Genomic DNA, 19,545 nt, shown 5'->3' on the forward strand with positions numbered 1-19,545 from the left:
TCCAAACTATTGAGGACTGCTCCGAAAAATAGACAGCTCATGTCCTTCGAACAAATGAAGGATAAATATGATTTGCCGAATGAAATCTTTCACTACTTTCTCCAGTTAATATCCTTCCTGAGGGAAAAATGGGGCCCTACCATGACCCCACCTGAAGGGAAAGAGGTGGAAGGGCTACTTCGACTGGGAGGCACTCCCAAATTTATATCCAGAATGTACTTTGTGCTTCAAAGATCGAGGGAGAGGTGGGAGTCGGACTTGGGAATAACGATCGATGAAGAGAGTTGGTCAAATTTATTTATGGAGAGCTTGGCATCAGTGATCAACTTCAATTGTTACAATACAATTTCTTACACCAATTATACCTCACAAAACAAAAAATTACATAAAGGAAACCCAAGGATATCAGAAATGTGCTTCAGGTGTGGGTTAGAAATTGGTACTTTTATGCACTCCACATGGACCTGCATGAAGGTGAGACCCTTCTGCCTTGAATTATCTAATATGTAACTAGGATTACGGGAGCAGACTTCTCGCTGGACCTGGAGTTGTATTTATTGGGAAACCTGGTGGACGTGGGCAGAAAATTAACAAAACTCCCAATTAAATTTGTAGATATTGCCAAGTCAGTAGCAAAACAAAAGTATTGCGATCACGGGGAAGTCCGACTTCCCCCTGCTCATCACTCGATGGGGATGCACAACTGTGTGCCCTTGGAGAAGATAACATATAACTTAAGAAATAAATACAACACTTTTGCCAAAATATGGCAACTTTATCTAGAGTGTTTTGGTGCCCAGTTAGAGTAACAGCTCATGGATCTAATAATCTGACAAAACACGTAAAGACAACAGCAGAGAACCACCTCAGAGTGGAAGTCGATTAGAAAGAATGGTTGGAAGCTGAATTTCTCTTTTCTTTCCTTTACTATTTTCTGTCTCTTCAGTTGTTTTGTTTTCTTTTGATGTGGGGAGGGGGTGTGGGAGGGAAATTACAATTTGATATTGTATTGGAACCTCAGAAAGAGTTCTAAAAGAATGTGTAAATATGTTAAAAATTACTGTGCTTTTAAACGTGATGCTATGTTTGTTTTGAAAAATGGAAGAATAAAATTTTTTAAAAACTTTCCTACTACACGCTGTTTTTTTTAGATACAACTTCTTTTTGAGGTTTCCTGTCATATTTTAAGACTACTAGTAAATTGCCCACAAATCAAGTTGCTTTGGTCAGGCCAAGCAGGCCTGGGCATGCACTCAGTGCAGGAGCTATGCAAATGTTATCTTAGTCCTGGGCATGTTTAGTCAGGATAGATGCAGACAGACTATAAAAGCAGCTCACATATACAGACGCTGTGCATTACATTGAATGCACGTTGATGTGCATGTTCTTCAGGCAATAGCATAGTGAGTTTACTTAATAGTATTAATCGTCTTCAGGAAGATTCAATACAGCAGAGATGTCTAGTCAATGTCGCAACAGCTGTGATACATTCTGTTACACCTGTGGTGAGTATATGCTTAAGGCTCAAAGAGATTGCACTGATTAAGAAAGCCCACGAGCTTTATTTCGGTTATAAAACTGGTGACCAAGACAAACCCTGGGTTCCTCGCAAATGTGCAAATGTCCAGTCAACCTGAGAGCTTGGATCAGAGGTACATTATATGATTAAACATCCTAAATTGAATAAGTTAATTTCATATTTCTTCAACTTCCTAAGTGATATAGCAAATCTGAAATTATCTTTGCGTTCAACTTGAAGTTGTCCATCATAATACCCAATTTCTTTATAGGAAGCAAACCTTCCGCCAAAAAAATTGTTGTCCCGTGTAATCACCAAAAACAGAATTCAGGTTTCATTGTTTAGGTTACTTTGAATTCCAACACTGCCCAAAGAACAGATTAATGTGTTTTCTAACTAATGCACTGCCCATTCACCAAAGAGCTACAGTACTTCCTTAAATGAGGAAAAAAAACATTTTTAACTTTTAACAACATAACTTAGTCCTACAAAAAAAAACGAAGGATTAAAGTGCTCATGATTTCAGCATCTGCAATTTTTGTGATTTTCAATTAAAATGCAGTTTTATTTTTGCTGTATTGGGCTCCGATGTTGAGAAATTTAATCAGGGTGATCTCCAAATCTCCATCACATATAACTAAAAATATTCTTCAAAGTCTTTGAAGTTTTCATAATTAGTGCAATCTTAAGGTGGGAAAAAAATTAATCTGGGTCTCAGTTTCAGGCTGAGTTGATGAAAATATTCCAACCTTCAAATCTCCTGTAAAACTCAAAGCATTGCTTATTTTAAGTGTTCTGCATTCAACGATTCCGTGCTGAGAAATATTACACTGTTAATGAGTTTAATCTAAATAGCTGGGGATTCTGAAATTAAACCATTTAAGCATTTGAAAGCAAACTCATTTATTTTTGTGGTTTTCACTTAAAAGACTTGGGTATGGGTAGATACCGGGAGGACTGAAGGTTAGGAGTGACCGTATAAATGAATTTTGCCAAATTCTGTTCATGGTGGAGGCAAAAATGCAACTATGAAGGTAATTAGTGAATGAAATGATAAATATCCGCTGTCAGGATATAAGCATGATAAATGGTACGGGAGCTGCAAGAGTTCAGACTTGTCAATTCAGATGAACACAACTGAACTCCAGCAGATGCACTAATGACACAGTCATTTCCTTAGCTGTGAAATGAGAAAATATTGCTATACAAAAAACTCTTCTTTCAAGAACCCAAAGAAGTGAATTTTTCAACAACATAATACATTTGCAGTTAATTCCAGAGACCATTGTGATCTTTTCTGCAATGTAAACCTCTATTTTAGACTCAGTGGTGGTGAGGGGTGAGAATATTTTTATACTCCCTGCAGGTGTTGACCTTCCATGTACTATAACTGGTTATACAAAGACTACTGATGCTGGAGCATCGTTGGTGGCAACTGGGGATCTTGTAGGTGGGGATCTGGGTTTTTCTTTGGCAACTGGTTATACATGATCCTGTGCAGAAGGTTTTCTGTGATAATCAGCTCAAATTGCAGGGATCAGGGACCTAAAAACGGCACCATATAAAACGAAAATTAAAATATTTGTTCCTTTCAATATTATGTTTTCTGATCATTATTTTAGAACATCTTATGGTGTGAATTAGAACACTGCAGCACAGTACAGGCCCTTCAGCCCATGATGTCGTGCTGACCTATGTATACCCAGCAAAACTAAACCCTCCTACCTCATGATCCTCCATTTTTCTTTCATCCATGTGCCTGTCTAAGAGTCTCTTAAATGCCCCTATTGATCCAACCTCCACCATCACCCCTGGCAATGCACTCCAGCAACTACAACTCTTGTGTTTAAAAAAACTTACCCCTGATGTCTCCCCTGAACTTTCCTTCCTTCATTTTGTACTCTGGTGTTTGCTACTCCTGCCTTGGGAAAAAGGTGCTGGCTTATCTATGCCCCTCAATCTTGTAAACCTCGATTAATTATCTACTATTTCAACAATGTCTTTAAGAATGTGAGGTTTGCCCAGGATTTGCAGAACCCAGCTTGTATTAACATTGATCCTGGTTATTATAGCCATTAGCGCAACACTATTGCGAGCTCTCCACTGGCCACCGTGACAGAGGTGCACCAAAGAAAAGGTACAAGGACTGCCTAAAGAAATCTCTTGGTGCCTGCCACATTGACCACCGCCAGTGGGCTGATAACGCCTCAAACCGTGCATCTTGGCGCCTCACAGTTTGGCGGGCAGCAGCCTCCTTTGAAGAAGACCGCAGAGCCCACCTCACTGACAAAAGGCAAAGGAGGAAAAACCCAACACCCAACCCCAACCAACCAATTTTCCCTTGCAACCGCTGCAATCGTGTCTGCCTGTCCCGCATCGGACTGGTCAGCCACAAACGAGCCTGCAGCTGACGTGGACTTTTTACCCCCTCCATAAATCTTCGTCCGCGAAGCCAAGCCAAAGAAAGATTACAGGCAGTCCTGGGTAATGAGCATCCAACGTACGGACAACTTGTACTTATGGATGGACTAGGCGCAGCTTCAAGAAGGTGAATGCTATCTGCCATTTTATGTCAGATCATGGCTATTTACCCTTGTAATTATGCCTTGCAGGTTTGGCTCCTTAGACAAAGGCTAGGAGAAGGCAACTCTGACTTCAAATCCCTGGGCTCGGCTCGCCCAGCCATCAGTAACTGGAAAGGGCCCCAGCAATGGCCAAGTAGCTCATGTCAGTCTGGCAGCAGGGGCTGGCAGCTGTGACAGAGTGCGGGAAAGAGTTTTCATAGTGGTCTGCAGCAGCAAACTCGGTGGGCGAAGGATCCGTAAGGACAACGGGCAGCAAGCATGGATGGTCTTGAAACAGACCACTGCGGGGCAATCCCGTGTCACTCTGGCTGTCATGCCTTACACTCCACCAGGCTCAGTGGCATGGGACCCAGAGGGAGGCGTTTGCTCTGGGCAAGCACTCGCCTCCAATTCCTTGCCCCAGTACACAGTGCCTAAAGCAGAAAAGCTACAAGGCACCGTGTTCATCTTCGCTTGCCTCCAAAGCATAAATCCAATGCAAGAAAAGCTTTGTACAAACCTTCCTTGAGCTAGTGGAGTTGTTCTAGTGAACCGGTGCAGACTCGAAAGGCCGACATGGCCTGTTTCCGCTCCGTAAATGGTTATATGCCTACTTCAAGAAATTTGACTAACTGATGCCAAATGAGAACCATATGTTCCTGTTCGACTTACCTACAAATTCAATTTAAAGACAGATCCCGTACATAACCCCGGGACTGCCCGTACAGTGCCAGACACATAGGTTTGAATTTGCCATTGTCTGTAAGGAGTTTGTACGTTCTCCCCATGTCCATATCGGTTTCCACCGGGAGCTCTGGTTTCCTTCCACCCTTCAAAATGTATGGGGATTATAGGTTAATTGGGGTATTTGGGCAGCATGGGCTGGAAGGGTCTGTTACCATGCTGCTTGCAAAAATATATTAAGTCACCTTCCAACCAATGCTTTTTTCACATTATTACATTAATCAATGCCTGAACTTCTTGCAAAGTATAAAAAAAATTCTATTTTACTTTTAGTAATTGAGAATAGCCTTTATGTGATACAATTGTGCAATCCAGAAATTAATAATTTTAAGATTTTGTCTCTTCCTGGTTTCACTCTAACAGATTATCTCTCTCTCTCACTTCAGATGAATCCAAAGTCATAAATTTTGATTCCATTGGTCTTTCTAGTGACCTTCTCAAGCTGTTAATCTGGAAATGATATAGAAATTATCCTATTTAAAGTCAAATTTCCATCTGATATCAATGCATCCTCAGATGTTCACCAGTGCTACGAATTATCCAATTGTCCAAGGCCATTTTGTCATCAGCTGTTACTTGAATATTGTCTAGAGCAGCCATTCTTAACCTTGTTTTTTGGCTGTGGCCCCCTTAAGACTCTGCTCAAAGTTTATGAGCTGCCTTGCTGTGAAGCAGCCAAGTTTACTTGGTTTCTTCCACACTTCTACTGGCTACATAACAAATAAAAAAAAGTTATGATTTTAATCTGTGCTCTCCCCCACTCCCAAAAATTGCTGTTGTGATCTGGGGAGGGGAAGTGTGGGAATAGTTTGCCTAAAGCACATACAGTTCATGCTAACAGCTTTACATGTCCCCAGGTGCAATGTGATTGTACTCAGAAATCAAGTGAACACTTCTGATTTTTAAATAAATATCACTAGATGCCTCAAATTTCTAAACTTTGTCTTTCCTATCTAATAGGTTACAGAGTATGCCAGTGTAAAGTTTGTAGGTGACTACATCCCGCTCCATCCTCAACATCCATTGGAGCGCTTTCATCCCTAACGTCGAAGTACTCAGGATGGCAGAGGTCGACAGCATCGAGTCCACGCTGCTGAAGATCCAGCTGCGCTGGGTGGGTCACGTCTCCAGAATGGAGGACCATCGCCTTCCCAAGATCGTGTTATATGGCGAGCTCTCCACTGGCCACCATGACAGAGGTGCACCAAAGAAAAGGTACAAGGACTGCCTAAAGAAATCTCTTGGTGCCTGCCACATTGACCACCGCCAGTGGGCTGATAACGCCTCAAACCGTGCATCTTGGCGCCTCACAGTTCGGCGGGCAGCAACCTCCTTTGAAGAAGACCACAGAGCCCACCTCACTGACAAAAGGAAAAGGAGGAAAAACCCAACACCCAACCCACCAATTTTCCCCTGCAGCCGCTGCAACCGTGTCTGCCTGTCCCGCATCGGACTTGTCAGCCACAAACGAGCCTGCAGCTGACGTGGACTTTTACCCCCTCCATAAATCTTCGTCCGCGAAGCCAAGCCAAAGAAAGACATCCAATTCTTGAACTCGTCCTCTTCCTGGGCACCACTTAAGATGTCTGAGCTCATTTTTCTCTCTCTGTAATTCACTAATAAGAAGAATAATAATATACTTGGTTATTGTAGCTATTAGGCTCTCAGATGCTGCCAGTGTTTCTCCTTTAAAATGGAACTGGTACAGAATCCTCCTATTACAATTCGTTTGACATCACTGACAGCAATTTGTCCTTCAAATCATTTAAAAATGTGAATATATTAGAAATTTGTTTGTTCTGATCAATAAATAATTGCATTTTCAAGAATCCAACTCTTCAACTTCAGCATAAATTCCATACTTCAGTCAACACTAGACCATAAATAGGTTCAGACGTGCTGTGTGCCTGTAGCTGGTCTCCCCGACAAAGTATCAGTTCAGTTGCAGCAAGCAAGAATTTTTGGTGCACACAAACATTGTACAAGGTAAATAACAAGAAACTCACTATTGTACAGCAAAGGCCATCAGAACACAAATACCCAGAATATATTCTTTTAAGGATAAAAATCAGCTTTATATATTTAATTTTGCTGATATTATTATGGCTGGATTCCAACCCTGTGAATGATAGGATCCCGTGGTAAAATGTATTTCAACTTTGAGCTGTAGAGATGGTTCGTTTTATTTCACCACCGACACCTGTCTGAGCAGTTGTTAAAACACACCAGGTCAAACACCGCACTTTATATAGCAAATATAAAGATACATAACCAACATTTTGGGTTTGAGCCCTTCATTAAGGTATGACCAAATCTAGGCAGGTGCCCAAACCAAATGGTTGGGAGGGAGGTGTGGGGGAAAGAGGGGAGCACAGCCCCACATCCAGCAGGTAATAGGTGGATAAGGGAGAGCCCACCAGCAAGCTCGGTGAATGGAGGGAAGGAGGTGGACAGCTAGAGTTAAGAAGATAGAGGGAAGAGGAAAAAAGAGAGAACGGGGAGTGGGCGAGCAGAAACCAGAGAAGTCTGCTCCAATGCCTTCAGGTTGTTGAGCGCCCTGACGGAAAGTTAGGTGTTGCTCCTCCAATTGATGTTGGCTTTGGTTATTGTTCCTACTGCAGGGGGCGACTTCTGTACCTGCAAAAGAGAGAGGGGGGCGGGGGGAGGGTGGAGAGGGGGGGGGGAGTAAACGACACGAGGGGAAAACGAGGCAACACCTGACCAGCTGTCAATCAGCCGACCTGAATGGATCAAGCCCCACCCGGTCAGCTGTCAGTCACCCTCCGGGATAGATCCGGGCCTTTGAGGCCAGTCTCAGAACTTACAACAGCCAGCTCTGTGGAAGTTTATGTTGAATAAAGCCTGAAGAACAGACTTGATGTTTGGTGTGTTTGCTTCTGTTCGATAGCGCACCACGGTTATGTCCACTCCTTGATGAAGGGGTCAGGGCCGAAACGTTAGCTCTGATCTTAGCGCTATAAGGCACGGTGGTGTTTTACTTCAATCACAGCATCTGCAGACTTTCCTGAGCAGCACTTGCCTTCCAGCGCCCATTCCTTTTCAGGAGACCAGTGTTTCATTCCTGCACAGCGCAAAAGGGCTGGGGGCGGCCAGGAAGGCACACAACCCCAAATTGCCGTTGCGCTGTTTGCTGGCGCGGAGAAAGTCTGCAGAGGGCAGCGGCGCTGCTTCTTCCCCACGTCTGCAGCCTCCCGCGGCCAGGGTCTCCAGCGGCGCCTTCGGACTGAGACTGGAGGTCGGTGCCCGGCCCCACCTCCACCGGCGGGGATTCGGGCAGTTTCGCCAGCTGCTCGGCCCCGCCCTTCTCTCCGCCGAGTTCGCCCGAGCTCGTCCGAAGGCGTTCGGCGTCTCTTCTGGGCGCTGTCCACCAAGGAGAGCGGCTGAAAGGCGCACGGGGCCGCCACCGGTTCCCTCCCTCTCCCCTCGCTCGCACTCCGGTGGCCGGCTCCCCGTCCCAGCACTGGACCCGGGTCCCCCTCCCCCCAGCCTGCCAACTTCCTCCGGGGACCCGGCATGGTCCCCCGAAAGAAGCCTCCGCATCGGAGCGACGGGGCAGGGTTCAGACGGGCGTCCTGCCGCGCCGCTCAGGCAGCAGAGTGAACCCACACGGCCCAGGGGTGCGCGAAGAGCTCCCCCATCGATCGTGGCGGGGCCCACTGACCCGGGTTAGCGCACACGCTGCCGGGCAGAACACAGAGTCTCGGGGTGAATCTTATCGAACGTGGACCGGACAGCAGCAAACGGACCACATCAAACCCGGGGTGAACGCGGATAGAACGAGTCAAAAAGCAGAAGTTGGACACCCAACACATTCTTGGTGGTCTTAGCCAGAGGGTTTAAGGAAGGGCTCTTCAGGAAGAGTGGCGCTCCAGAGTTTAAGGCTGACAGCTGAAAGCGTGACGGTCTGCGGTAGACCACAGAACGACGGGACACTGCAGAACAGTCTGTGTCGGACTATTTTTCTGCCTAGTCCCACTGATCATATCCACGTACCTGTCCATTTTATCCCCCCTTAAATATCAAAATCGACCCTGCATTCCCCCCCCCCCCCCCCCCAATTCAGGCTGCCAGCTCGTTCCAGTCTCTCCCCTCTGCGCTTGAAGAAGTTCACGGGAAAGCTCATGAACCTCCAAACTAACCCCCCCCTCCCCCCGTCACCTGTTCTCCTTCCCCAACCCTCTCCGCTCTTTATTTGGGCTGCTGTCCATTTCTTGCCATTCCTAATGAAAGGTTTGAGCCCAAAACTTTGACTACCTATTGCCTCTCCTTAGCCCGCTGATTTCTTCCAACCACATGGGGCCATGGAGAGATCTGAAATCAAGGATAAGATTTAACACGGGCTTTGGTGGGGAGGGCCATGAGGTTGATGAGGATATTATTGGAAATGCTGAACACCTTTTTTGGGGGGAGGGCTGGGTGGGAATTGATCTGTTCACAGTTCGGATTTTTTTAAAAAGCAGATTTGTTTATGTCAAGTTTAGAAGTAACAAATATGGGCGAAGATTTCAGGATTAAGTTGTGGCCGGGTAGAAGATTACAACATTACAATGGTAGCAATACATCCAGGCTATCGTGCACACACACAAAGCCAATACCCAAACACCACAGACCAAAAAGTAGACTCTGGCCATTCCTATCGGCCCTGGACCTTCCTAACCCAGAGTAAAATAATCCAAAATCTAACCTCATTTTGGCTGCAGCATAAACATGGGATCTCTGCATTTGAGTTCTGTCCTAAGTAAGCCGATAAGGTAGGGTCCAGTACCCAGACATGAACCCTGCTTCCACCATGCTGTATGAAGAAATATGTAGGCTTTGTCACCAAAAGGAACACACAACCATTCCACCATAAAGCTGGTTCTGATTTTCAATTGGAACATGCATTATTTCGAGCAATCGCCACCAAGATATTTCTTGGCACCCTTACCTAACAATTTGTTAATTAGCTCAGCATCGACAACCATTATAAGGAGGAAGGATCCAGATTTCTAATAATAAATGAGTCGAAAATGTTATTTATGATTTCAATACTGAAATCGTTTTTAAAAATGTATTCTGCGTTCCAATTAACTTCACATTAACTCACCATTAATGGGACAGGAGATGAAATCATCTTTTATTTTAAAAATCTCAAATAACTTTAATAATCGTTGAGGGTACATCAACCAAGCTCACTGAGCACATCACTGCGACCCCAATATCATTCTAATGGATCTAAGCTGTATCTGTATTCCCAGGCAAGGCGCTGGGGTGGGGTGGCCGGAACTGAAAAATAACACGCGAGATGTGATCCTTCCCAGGCTCTGCACAAATAATACTCCAGATGTGGTCCTCGCATGTGGCTGTGCAACTGAAGCAGGGAGCATTGCTTTCAGCATTACAACCTCCTAGAAGTAACAGCTAACATTCAATTGCTTTCCCTCCCAGTTCACTGTCATTTAGTGATTTTATATGTACGGACAGTTTCCATAGTACACAATATCTGGGGCGACCATACAAATAATAGACGACTAGTCCATTATCAGACAGCAAAATATAGATCGATTACAATGTTCAGCACATTCCTTCATGAAGCCATCCACACTCCTTCCAAAACGTCATTACCCCAAAGAGCCCTGAAGAAATGAAGATTCAGAGCAATATATTGGATTGGGTGGGACCAAGCTGCTAAAAAAAATTCCATCCATCCATTAAGACGGCGAATCGGAATCAATGGTGATTAATCGTCACGGTGGTGGTGGGGGAATCTAAGTTAAAAGCTTTAAAAATGGCAAATGTTCAGGTTGCCGTCTGTCGGGTTGGTTTCGTACTTGCAACACCCACCTCACTTAACATCAGTGTCAAACATGACCAAAATACGAGATGGTATTGCCGCGGACATGGAGAAGGCGACTGATTTACTCCCACCACCACCTCAACGCCCCGGCCCCTCTCGCTCCTCCCCCGGAGCTCAATTCCTGCCCCGATGCATATTCGCACATTCACAGAGGCTGTCCGAGCACGGCGGCAGCACAAATACACCGGATCCACACCCTATTGCCAAAGACATCGGGATTTTACACAGATAACCCGTCCTCAGCACAATAAATCTATCTATCTATACTGGAGCCTCCCAATGCCGACATGCACATGTTGGGAAGTCACAATCCCTCTCTACCCAAAGCCTTCAGTATCTTGGAGACAGGAGAACCATAAATATGGCGGTCTCTATCATTAATATACATCTAAGCTCAAGATACAGTCTCGACTCAATAAAACGAGGCGTCAACCAACATATGGAAAGGCTGGTGTACGCGGGAGGTTATAATTCATCTCGAATAATAATTGCGCCTTTTAAAAAAGGGGCTACTTACTTCATTTGCTTAACGATGGTGCTTTTCCCCGATTCGCCCGCCCCTGTTGGAAAAAAGAGAGACGAGAGTAAGTGGGGACTGGGGAACGGGGGGAAGGGGGGGGGGGGCGTTAGCGAATGCGAGGAGATAAAGGAGATTAGAGCGAGGGGGACAGAAGTCGGACAGGCCCACGGAGTTGCCTGTCAGCCGTCTAGCCAGGGCTCACGGCGAGGGATGGAGGAGGGGAGGGGGTGAGGCTGGTCGGGGATCGGTTCTTACCCAGCAGCAGAAGCTTGACATCCTTGGCGGCGCTGATCCCATCCTCTTTGATGGTTTTCTCGATGGCTTTGTTCCGCTCCATGGCAGCCCTTTCCTCGGCGCTCATTGTACATCCCATGGTTAGTGTTGTGGAAAGCAACACAGCTCTGGCCTCGCTCGCTCGCTACTCACTGGGAACCCTCTCTCTTCAAGACGCCGGGTTTTTAATCACACATCCACAGCCAAGGGAGAAGGGGCCCGACTCGCTTCCTTCCTTTGCCGGTGCACGGAAAGCAGTGATATCCTGGAAAAGCCGCTGCTCCCTCTCTCTCTCTCTCCCTCTCTCTGCAGCTCTGCACGGTGGCCTTCGGATGGGGAGGGGGAGGAGGAGGAGGAGGAGAGAGAGAGAACAGGGGGCTTTGGGCGGCAGGGACTGTCACTGGATTACGGCTCGCTTGGTAGCTAGTGGGCGGCGGCAACGTTTCAGCCCGATCGCATCCTTCAGCTGCTGACAATGGAGAAGGGGGAGAGAGAGAGCGAGAAGCGGAGAGTGCGCCAGGCTCTGCCCCTCGCCCCGCTGACGTCAAGAGCACACTGAGCCTGCGCCAACACTCCCCCCCTCCACCGCCGCCACTGCACCTTAGGCAGGGGAGAGCGCTGGGGTGGGGGGGTGTGGTGTTGGGTGGGGCAAGGGGGCGCTGGAGCCGAACCTCGGCCGCGGTCCGCCCAGACCCCACGTGCGTGCAACGAAAGCGACCAAAGTCAGCGTTTGCACGGCAAAAATCTGAAGCTGGAGGGGCCAGGCAACGTGCGCTGACATTTTTAAAACCACGCCGAAACAGACTGACTTCTGCACGCACTCACTTCTCGAATGGGTCAGGATTATGGTCCCCACTTCCCTTTGCTCACACCCCTCCGGTGATGTACATCGCAGGGTGGATTCTCACCACACACACAAAATCACTGGCCATTTCCAACCCTCAGACACTGAAGTTACCATCCGTGACGTTTCAGCGCAACGCAGTCTGGAAAACGCGGCGACCGTGAACTCAGACGATGAGGCCGGGAAAAGAAGGGGAGTCCAGTTAGATCCACACAAACACGGCGTCGAGGGGAGGGGTTGGCCTGGAGCGCTCTGCGTAAAGGTGACCATTGCTGTGAGTTCTGCCGGAGAGGCTGCTTCCATTATTCTTACATGTCAGGGCACCTGAGATGAGCATGGAAGAGTTACTGGAGCCCCAAACATTCTGCTGATAATTATATATCATCCACTCTCGCCGCAGCAGCCCTGTCCCGACTGGCTGTGAAATCCCTGTATGTCTACCCCACATCACCCCCTTTCCCCGACACGCACAGACACACGCTCACTCACACACACATATGCTCACTCACACACCCTACACACACACACAAAGACATGCTCACACACACAGACACGCTCACCTACACACAGACACACGCTCACTCACACACACATCGACACACACGCTCACACACACAAACATATGCTCACTCACACACCCTACACACACACACAAAGACATGCTCACACACACAGACACGCTCACCTACACACACACAGACACACGCTCACTCACACACACACCTACACACACACACAAAGACACGCTCACTCACACACACACAGACACGCTCACTCACACACACACCTACACACACACACAAAGACACGCTCACACACATAGACATGCTCACCTACACACACACAGACACACACTCACACACACCTACACACACAGACACACTCACACACACACCTACACATACACACAAAGACACGCTCACTCACACACACACAGACACGCTCACTCACACACATACCTACACACACACACACAGACATGCTCACCTACACACACACAGACACACGCTCACACACACAGACACACACTCACTCACACACACAGAGACACTCACACACACCTACACACGCAGACACACGCTCACTCACATACACAGAGACTCACTCACACACACAGACACAAGCTCACACACACAGACACATGTTCACAGACACACGCTCACTCACAGACACACGCCCACTCACACACATACCTAAACACACAGAGACACATGTTCACACACACAGACACATGCACGAACGCGCACACATGGACACACAGACACACACAAATCCCCCATCTAATCATTTCTCGCACGGTGAAAAACCTGACATCTGAATCAATTCACTCCCCAGAAGAACCATTCCCACTGCATACATCTGTGGTTTTGAAAGAATATCTGATCATCCGTTATCCATTAGGAGGATTATGTTTTTTGAAACATTATATTAAAAAAATCAATGCAACATTTATGAAGTGGTTTGAGGAGACGTGCATCAGCGGCGTGTTGGACAGGAGAGTGAAGATGAAAGGCGTGTTAAAATGGGACTTGTGCAAACTCTGCAACGAGAATGGATAAAAAGAACGTCGGTAATGACCGCAATAACATTTTATGCAACTGGGCTCCGGCTGAGAATTGGGAGAACTCCATCCACGCCCCAGAGCGTGAGATTGCTAGTGAACTCTTGTCATTCCAAAGTTAGCACGATCCCATTGGGATTCGATTACCACCTTGTTTCTCCTACTCCCGGTTTCAATCTAAGATCATTGGCATATGGATGCCGACCTTATCATTAACAGGGTAATACATTCGAGTCCTGAAAAATAAAAATGCACACCCGTCCAATATATCACATTTCCTAGTTCATTTCGGCCCATCTAGTCACGACTGATCACAGACCATTCCCATTCCCCATCAATTGTTCCCCATATTGCATTCAACTTTCCCTAGATTCTCCCACCTATCTACACACTATAGACAATTTACAGTGGCCAATTCACCTTGCCAACCCACATATCTTTCGGATGTGAGAAAAAACTCACAGGGTCACATTTGGATTGTGCAAACTCCGCACAGACAGCACCTGAAGTCAGGATTAAACCTGGGTCAGCTGAGGCATGAAGCAGCAGGTCTTGGAACTGAAATCTGACCTCTGTTTCCTCCTCCATTCATGCTGCTGGAGCTGCAGTCTTTTCAGCATTTTCTGCTTTTATGTCAGATAAATAGAACCATAGAACATTACAGCACAGAAAACAGGCCCTTCAGCCCATGTAGTCCATGCCAAACTATTTTTCTGAACCTTGACTAGGCCCTAGTCCCACTGACCCGCACCCAGTCCATACCTCTCCCATCATTTACCTGTCCGATGTTTTTTTCAAATGTTAAAACTGAGCCCACATTCACTACTTCAGCTGGAACTCATTTCACATTCCCTCTCCTCTCTATGAGAAGGAGTTCTCCCAAATGTTCCCCTTAAACTCTTCCCCTTTCACCATTAATCCATGTCTTCTGATTTGCATCTCATCTACCCTCAGTGAAAAAAAGCTCTCTTGCATTTACTCTATCTATACCCCTCATAATTTTGTATACCTCCATAAAATCTTTCCTCATTCTACGACGCTCCAGCGAATAAAGTCCTAGCCCATTTAACCTTTGCCTGTAACTCATTTCCTGAAGTTCAGCTACATCTTCTCTGCACTGATAGTTTTCCTGTAGTTTGGTGACCAAAACTGTACATGATACTCCAAATTTGGCCTCATCGATGTCTTTTACCAGAACATCTCAATTCCTATACTCAATACTTTGATAGCATCTTCATTTTTTAAAACGTCCTCATTTTCTGTTGATGAATAATGTTGTTTCCTACCACAGATGTCTGGTTCACTAAAACCAAATCAAAAAAATAAATGGAGGCTGCATTATGCACCTTGGGAATGGTGAGCAATTTTGCAGATTGTACGACAGGAATCAGCATTGTTTAGAAGATACAGGATGCCGTAGATGCTGGAACCTGGAACAAAATATACAATCTGCTGGAGGAACCCAACAACATCATCAGTGGGAGAAAAAGAACGGTTGATGTTTCGGGTCAGAAACTTCAAATGTTATATGGTTAAGAATAAAATATTTGGATCAAGGAATGGTGGCTGATGCAGTGACAGGAACAAAAGTACCTGTATCCTTTATAACCTCAAAATATGCAATGAGAAAGCTCGCAAGTTGATTATGATGATGTTTAGCATCAAATACACTGTACAATATACAGTTTCACAGGAATTCTTGCTGCAGCCAAACAAGTACTTTATACAAGAAAAAAAACTGTGGTTGTGGCATGACCTGAATCATGGACAATGCTCCAAATGTGGGTTCACCAATCTCTTATACAATCATAACATGATGTCTCAACTTCTGTACTCAATGCCCCTACCGATGGAGCAAGTGTGCCAAGTGCCTTTTTCACTGCCCTATCTACCTGTGCTGCCTCTATCCAGGATCTATGTACCTTTCCACATAACTCTCCAGTTCCTTGGCAGTTGCTGTGAAAATTCTACCCTGGTTTGACTTACCTCGCATTTATCCAAATTAAACGCCAAACTCTAGCACAGTGAAGGAGTATTTAGCTGGCACTGAAAGATGACCTTGAGCAATTGTTGACCCAGTTAGTCCAGCATCAGACTTGCCACAGGGTGTGGGTTCGCTGATAACAGGCAACGGCGGTGCCATCAGGCAACAACAGTGTTTCTGTTCAAAGAGAGGTCAGCTGATTTACTCTTCACTCTCCCAGCCTGATTCCAGGGGTCAGATGGCATAAGGGCTCCAGAGAACCCATCTAAGGGCTCTGAATGGGAAATCCACACACAGATGTATGTGAAAGGACTGCCTGAAAGACCTCATTGGATGTACAGGCATGTGGGGAGTCAAGGTCCATTCTTCCACAGCCTGATGGTCCAGCAGTCCTTGTGATCAGTTGAGGGACTGATTGCTGGAGTGCTAGCCTTTGGACACTGGTATCCTGCACATAGAGATTAGGCTGAGCTTGCATGGCAGCGTGCATGTGTTGAGGGGCTTCTGCCTGTCTGTGATAGAAAATGAAATCCTGAACATTGAATGTAAATGATGACTTTGAACCTTGTATCCTGGTGAAGTAAATCACAAAAATCTGAAGATCAGTGGTTCTCAACCTTTCTCTTTCCACTCACATACCATTTTAAATATTCCCCATGCCATTGGTGCTCTGTGATTAGTAAGGGATTGCTTAAGATGGTATGTGGGTGGAAAGAAAAAGTTTGAAAACCATTGTTTTAATCGTACCTAATCGACTCATTATCTGCACAGTTTCATAACTCCAAAGGAAATGGGCCAATGACAATTTTTCTCAAGCAAAATATTTCAGTAACAATTGGGTCCAGAGCAGTGATTCTCAACCTTCCCTTCCCACTCAATACCACCTTAAGCAATCCCTTACTAATCACAGAGCACTGATGGCAGAGGGATTATTTTAAGTGGTCAGTGACTTGAAAGAAAAAGGTTGAGAACCACTGCTGTAGATACCGTGGTTGAAGTAAAAACACAAAATGCTGGAGGAGAATACTGGAGAAGCTGGGTTATAGGTAGGATCCACTGTGGAAGAATGGACTTTGACTCCCCACATGCCTATACATCCAATGAGGTCTTTCAGACAGTCCTTTCACATACATCTGTGTGTGGATTTCCCATTCAGAGCCCTTAGAAGAGTCCTCTGGAGCAGAGCCCATATGCCATCTGACCCCTGGAATGCTCTTACCCCGGCCCTGGCTGAAGGTTCACTCTGGCCCAGTAACCTGCTATTTGCAAACCCCAATCCAAGTTCCCCTCTGTGGGGCACAGGATCTTAGATGATGGCACTGAGTGTCAGATGGGGTGATGGAGTGCCTTGTTCTTTCCTCACACAAGCTCAGCAGCCTTCCTGATGTAAGAAAAGCATGAGAGAGGTTGGCATGGAGGGGAAATTCCATATGAGGGCTGCACACAACTACTAGCATTTTCTCCCCCGGACCTGAACGACATGGGCATGACACCTAGCCATCTGGTGTGTCGGTGAGCTACCGTCTCCAAAAAGACAGAGTGTGGTGTGTTAGCAAGCCTGCTCGAATATATGGATGATGCGCCTGTCCAGATTGAATAGCTGAGAGCATGTGAAATCTAAGAAATGTCAGTGTGAATCGAAAGTAACGGGAAGTTAGTGAGGCTGTGATAGGGCACATAAATGTTAAATAAGATGCGTAATTGATGAAGATTGTTGTTGGGTGAGTAACGAGTGTGTGTTGCACGAAGCAGTGTATGAAGCTGTTCATGCAGTTGTTGAGGGATAATGTTTATGTGATCATTAAACATTTTATAGCATCAATGAAGTTGGGAATCCTGATGTCCTCCAAGCTCTTTTATCACTTCTGGGAAGTTTTCTCAGCCTTTGGAGTTACTTTTACTGGGAGCTGCTGCCAATGAGCACCCACTCACTCTCAGTAAGAGACATTAGCATGGCTTCAATCAACTTGTAGAACAGTACAGCACAGTACAGGCCCTTGAGCCCACAATGTTGTTCTGACCTATGTCATCAACTTGTGCTGGTTAAGTGCAAAATTACAAGAATACAATCTATGGATTTGTACTAGTGCATTAAACCGTGCCAGGTATTTGCGATGTTAATGGTGGGAGGGGTAGGTGAGAATGAACTTCACATGGGTCCTCCAGCTGATCTTATGAGTGGGTTAACTGAACATCACAATTCCATCGCACCATTGCCATCACCATCAAATTTCTTCCCAGTGACAGGATGGTTCTGCAGCTGGAGGTTAACCCTGCAGGGTCATTCAAGCTCCTCATATCTGAGGTGCACGAAGGGTACTGTTAGTTTTTTTAAAAATCCTGAGCACAATCTAAAGATAGTCTAATGCATGTCATTATTAGGTACAGGAATTCAAAGAATTGTCATTAACTTCATAACTTCAAGGGTGCAAATAAAATAGACGACCAATGCTTTTGCATTTATAGTTTGAACTGATCAACCAGAGCGACTCTGAGCTGACGAAGGAAGAAACAGATCTGATCACATCTCCCAAAACTACTGTCTATTAACCTCACTGATATCAAATGACTCTTTCTAGTGAAAGACCACTGAAAGGCTCTGATATTGAGCACTGCAGACTCTAATAATAATAGGAAAATTTCCACAAATGTCACAAAATTTCCAATATAACAAGTGCTCTGTATCCAGCCACAATTTGATGGTGCATTTAATTTTATAAATCAAGACAAGGAGGAGAAATGAGGGGGACTGCTAGAAAGAATATACAGTCAGTGCATAAACAAAGCAAAAATATATTTTTTTTTAACTGAAGACTTGTGTCGCAATTATTGAGTCAGAAAAATAAATAGACTAAGGTCAAAGGTTATAATTTATTGCTCAAGGTAAATAACTGCCAGAAGCTGTTATGCCAACGCTGGTTAAGGTGACAGTGGTGAAAACTGTTTATAAAAATATTAGAACTTTGTGAAACCAATGCCAATTTCTCTTTTTCTTGCCTAGTTACACTCAAGGCGGCCCACTTCTTACACTACTTCAGATGCAGCAAGATCCTTTTTTTAGATTTTCCGCCTGGTGGTGGCTTCATTGACCTGGGCAGATTATTATGAACTGTGGGATTTAATGCAGCCATTTCCAAAAAGTTAGCAGAAAGGGAATCCTTGCACATAAGGCAGAAAATAGGAAATGGTAAATGAGGAAAAGGTAAACTTTGGCCAGGCTTTGAATCTACCAACAGGTCAACAGAATGGCCAATTAATTCTTTTATTTGTTGGTGTGTCCTCATACAAAAGACACATACTATATTTTTAGAGTCTGTCTCAAACAGAATATACTGCAATTCACACAGCATCATATCTTGAACATGTCAGTAAACCTATTAAGCACAAAGGGCTAAGCACAGGTTTGCCACATAAGTTTTGCTGCCATTCGCCATCCATGAAAGGCATTGGTTGCATTAAAACCACACAGAAATGCTGGAGGAACACAGCCAGTCTCACAGCATCCATAGGAGGTAAAGATATAATACTGAGCCCTTCCTCAAGGTCTAAGCAAAAAGCAGACAATCATTTTGATTAAAGACTAGAGGTTAGTGGGGAAGAAGGGAAGGGGAAGGAGTCCAGACCAACAGCCGAAAGGTGTCAATTGGATATGATGAGGAAAGGTGAGAATTAATTTTGG

The 19,545-nt window shown here is 45.4% G+C and overlaps 1 protein-coding gene across 4 annotated transcripts in view; it reads right to left on the bottom strand.

Annotated features, from left to right (window-relative positions):
• gnao1a (guanine nucleotide binding protein (G protein), alpha activating activity polypeptide O, a) overlaps nt 1-11,991 on the bottom strand; it is a 268,174-nt gene extending 256,183 nt beyond the window's left edge. For all 4 annotated transcript variants that reach the window (XM_069901185.1, XM_069901186.1, XM_069901187.1 and 1 more), the window contains exons 1-2: nt 11,460-11,991; nt 11,202-11,244 (exon numbers count right to left, since the gene is read on the bottom strand). In XM_069901185.1, coding sequence (XP_069757286.1) covers nt 11,202-11,244; nt 11,460-11,577 — 161 coding nt within the window. In that variant the 5' untranslated portion in view covers nt 11,578-11,991. The remainder of the gene's footprint in view (nt 1-11,201; nt 11,245-11,459) is intronic.
• Nucleotides 11,992-19,545: the final 7,554 nt, after the last annotated feature.

The sequence above is a fragment of the Narcine bancroftii genome, chromosome 10 (assembly GCF_036971445.1).
Source record: "Narcine bancroftii isolate sNarBan1 chromosome 10, sNarBan1.hap1, whole genome shotgun sequence".
Classification (NCBI taxonomy): domain Eukaryota; kingdom Metazoa; phylum Chordata; class Chondrichthyes; order Torpediniformes; family Narcinidae; genus Narcine; species Narcine bancroftii.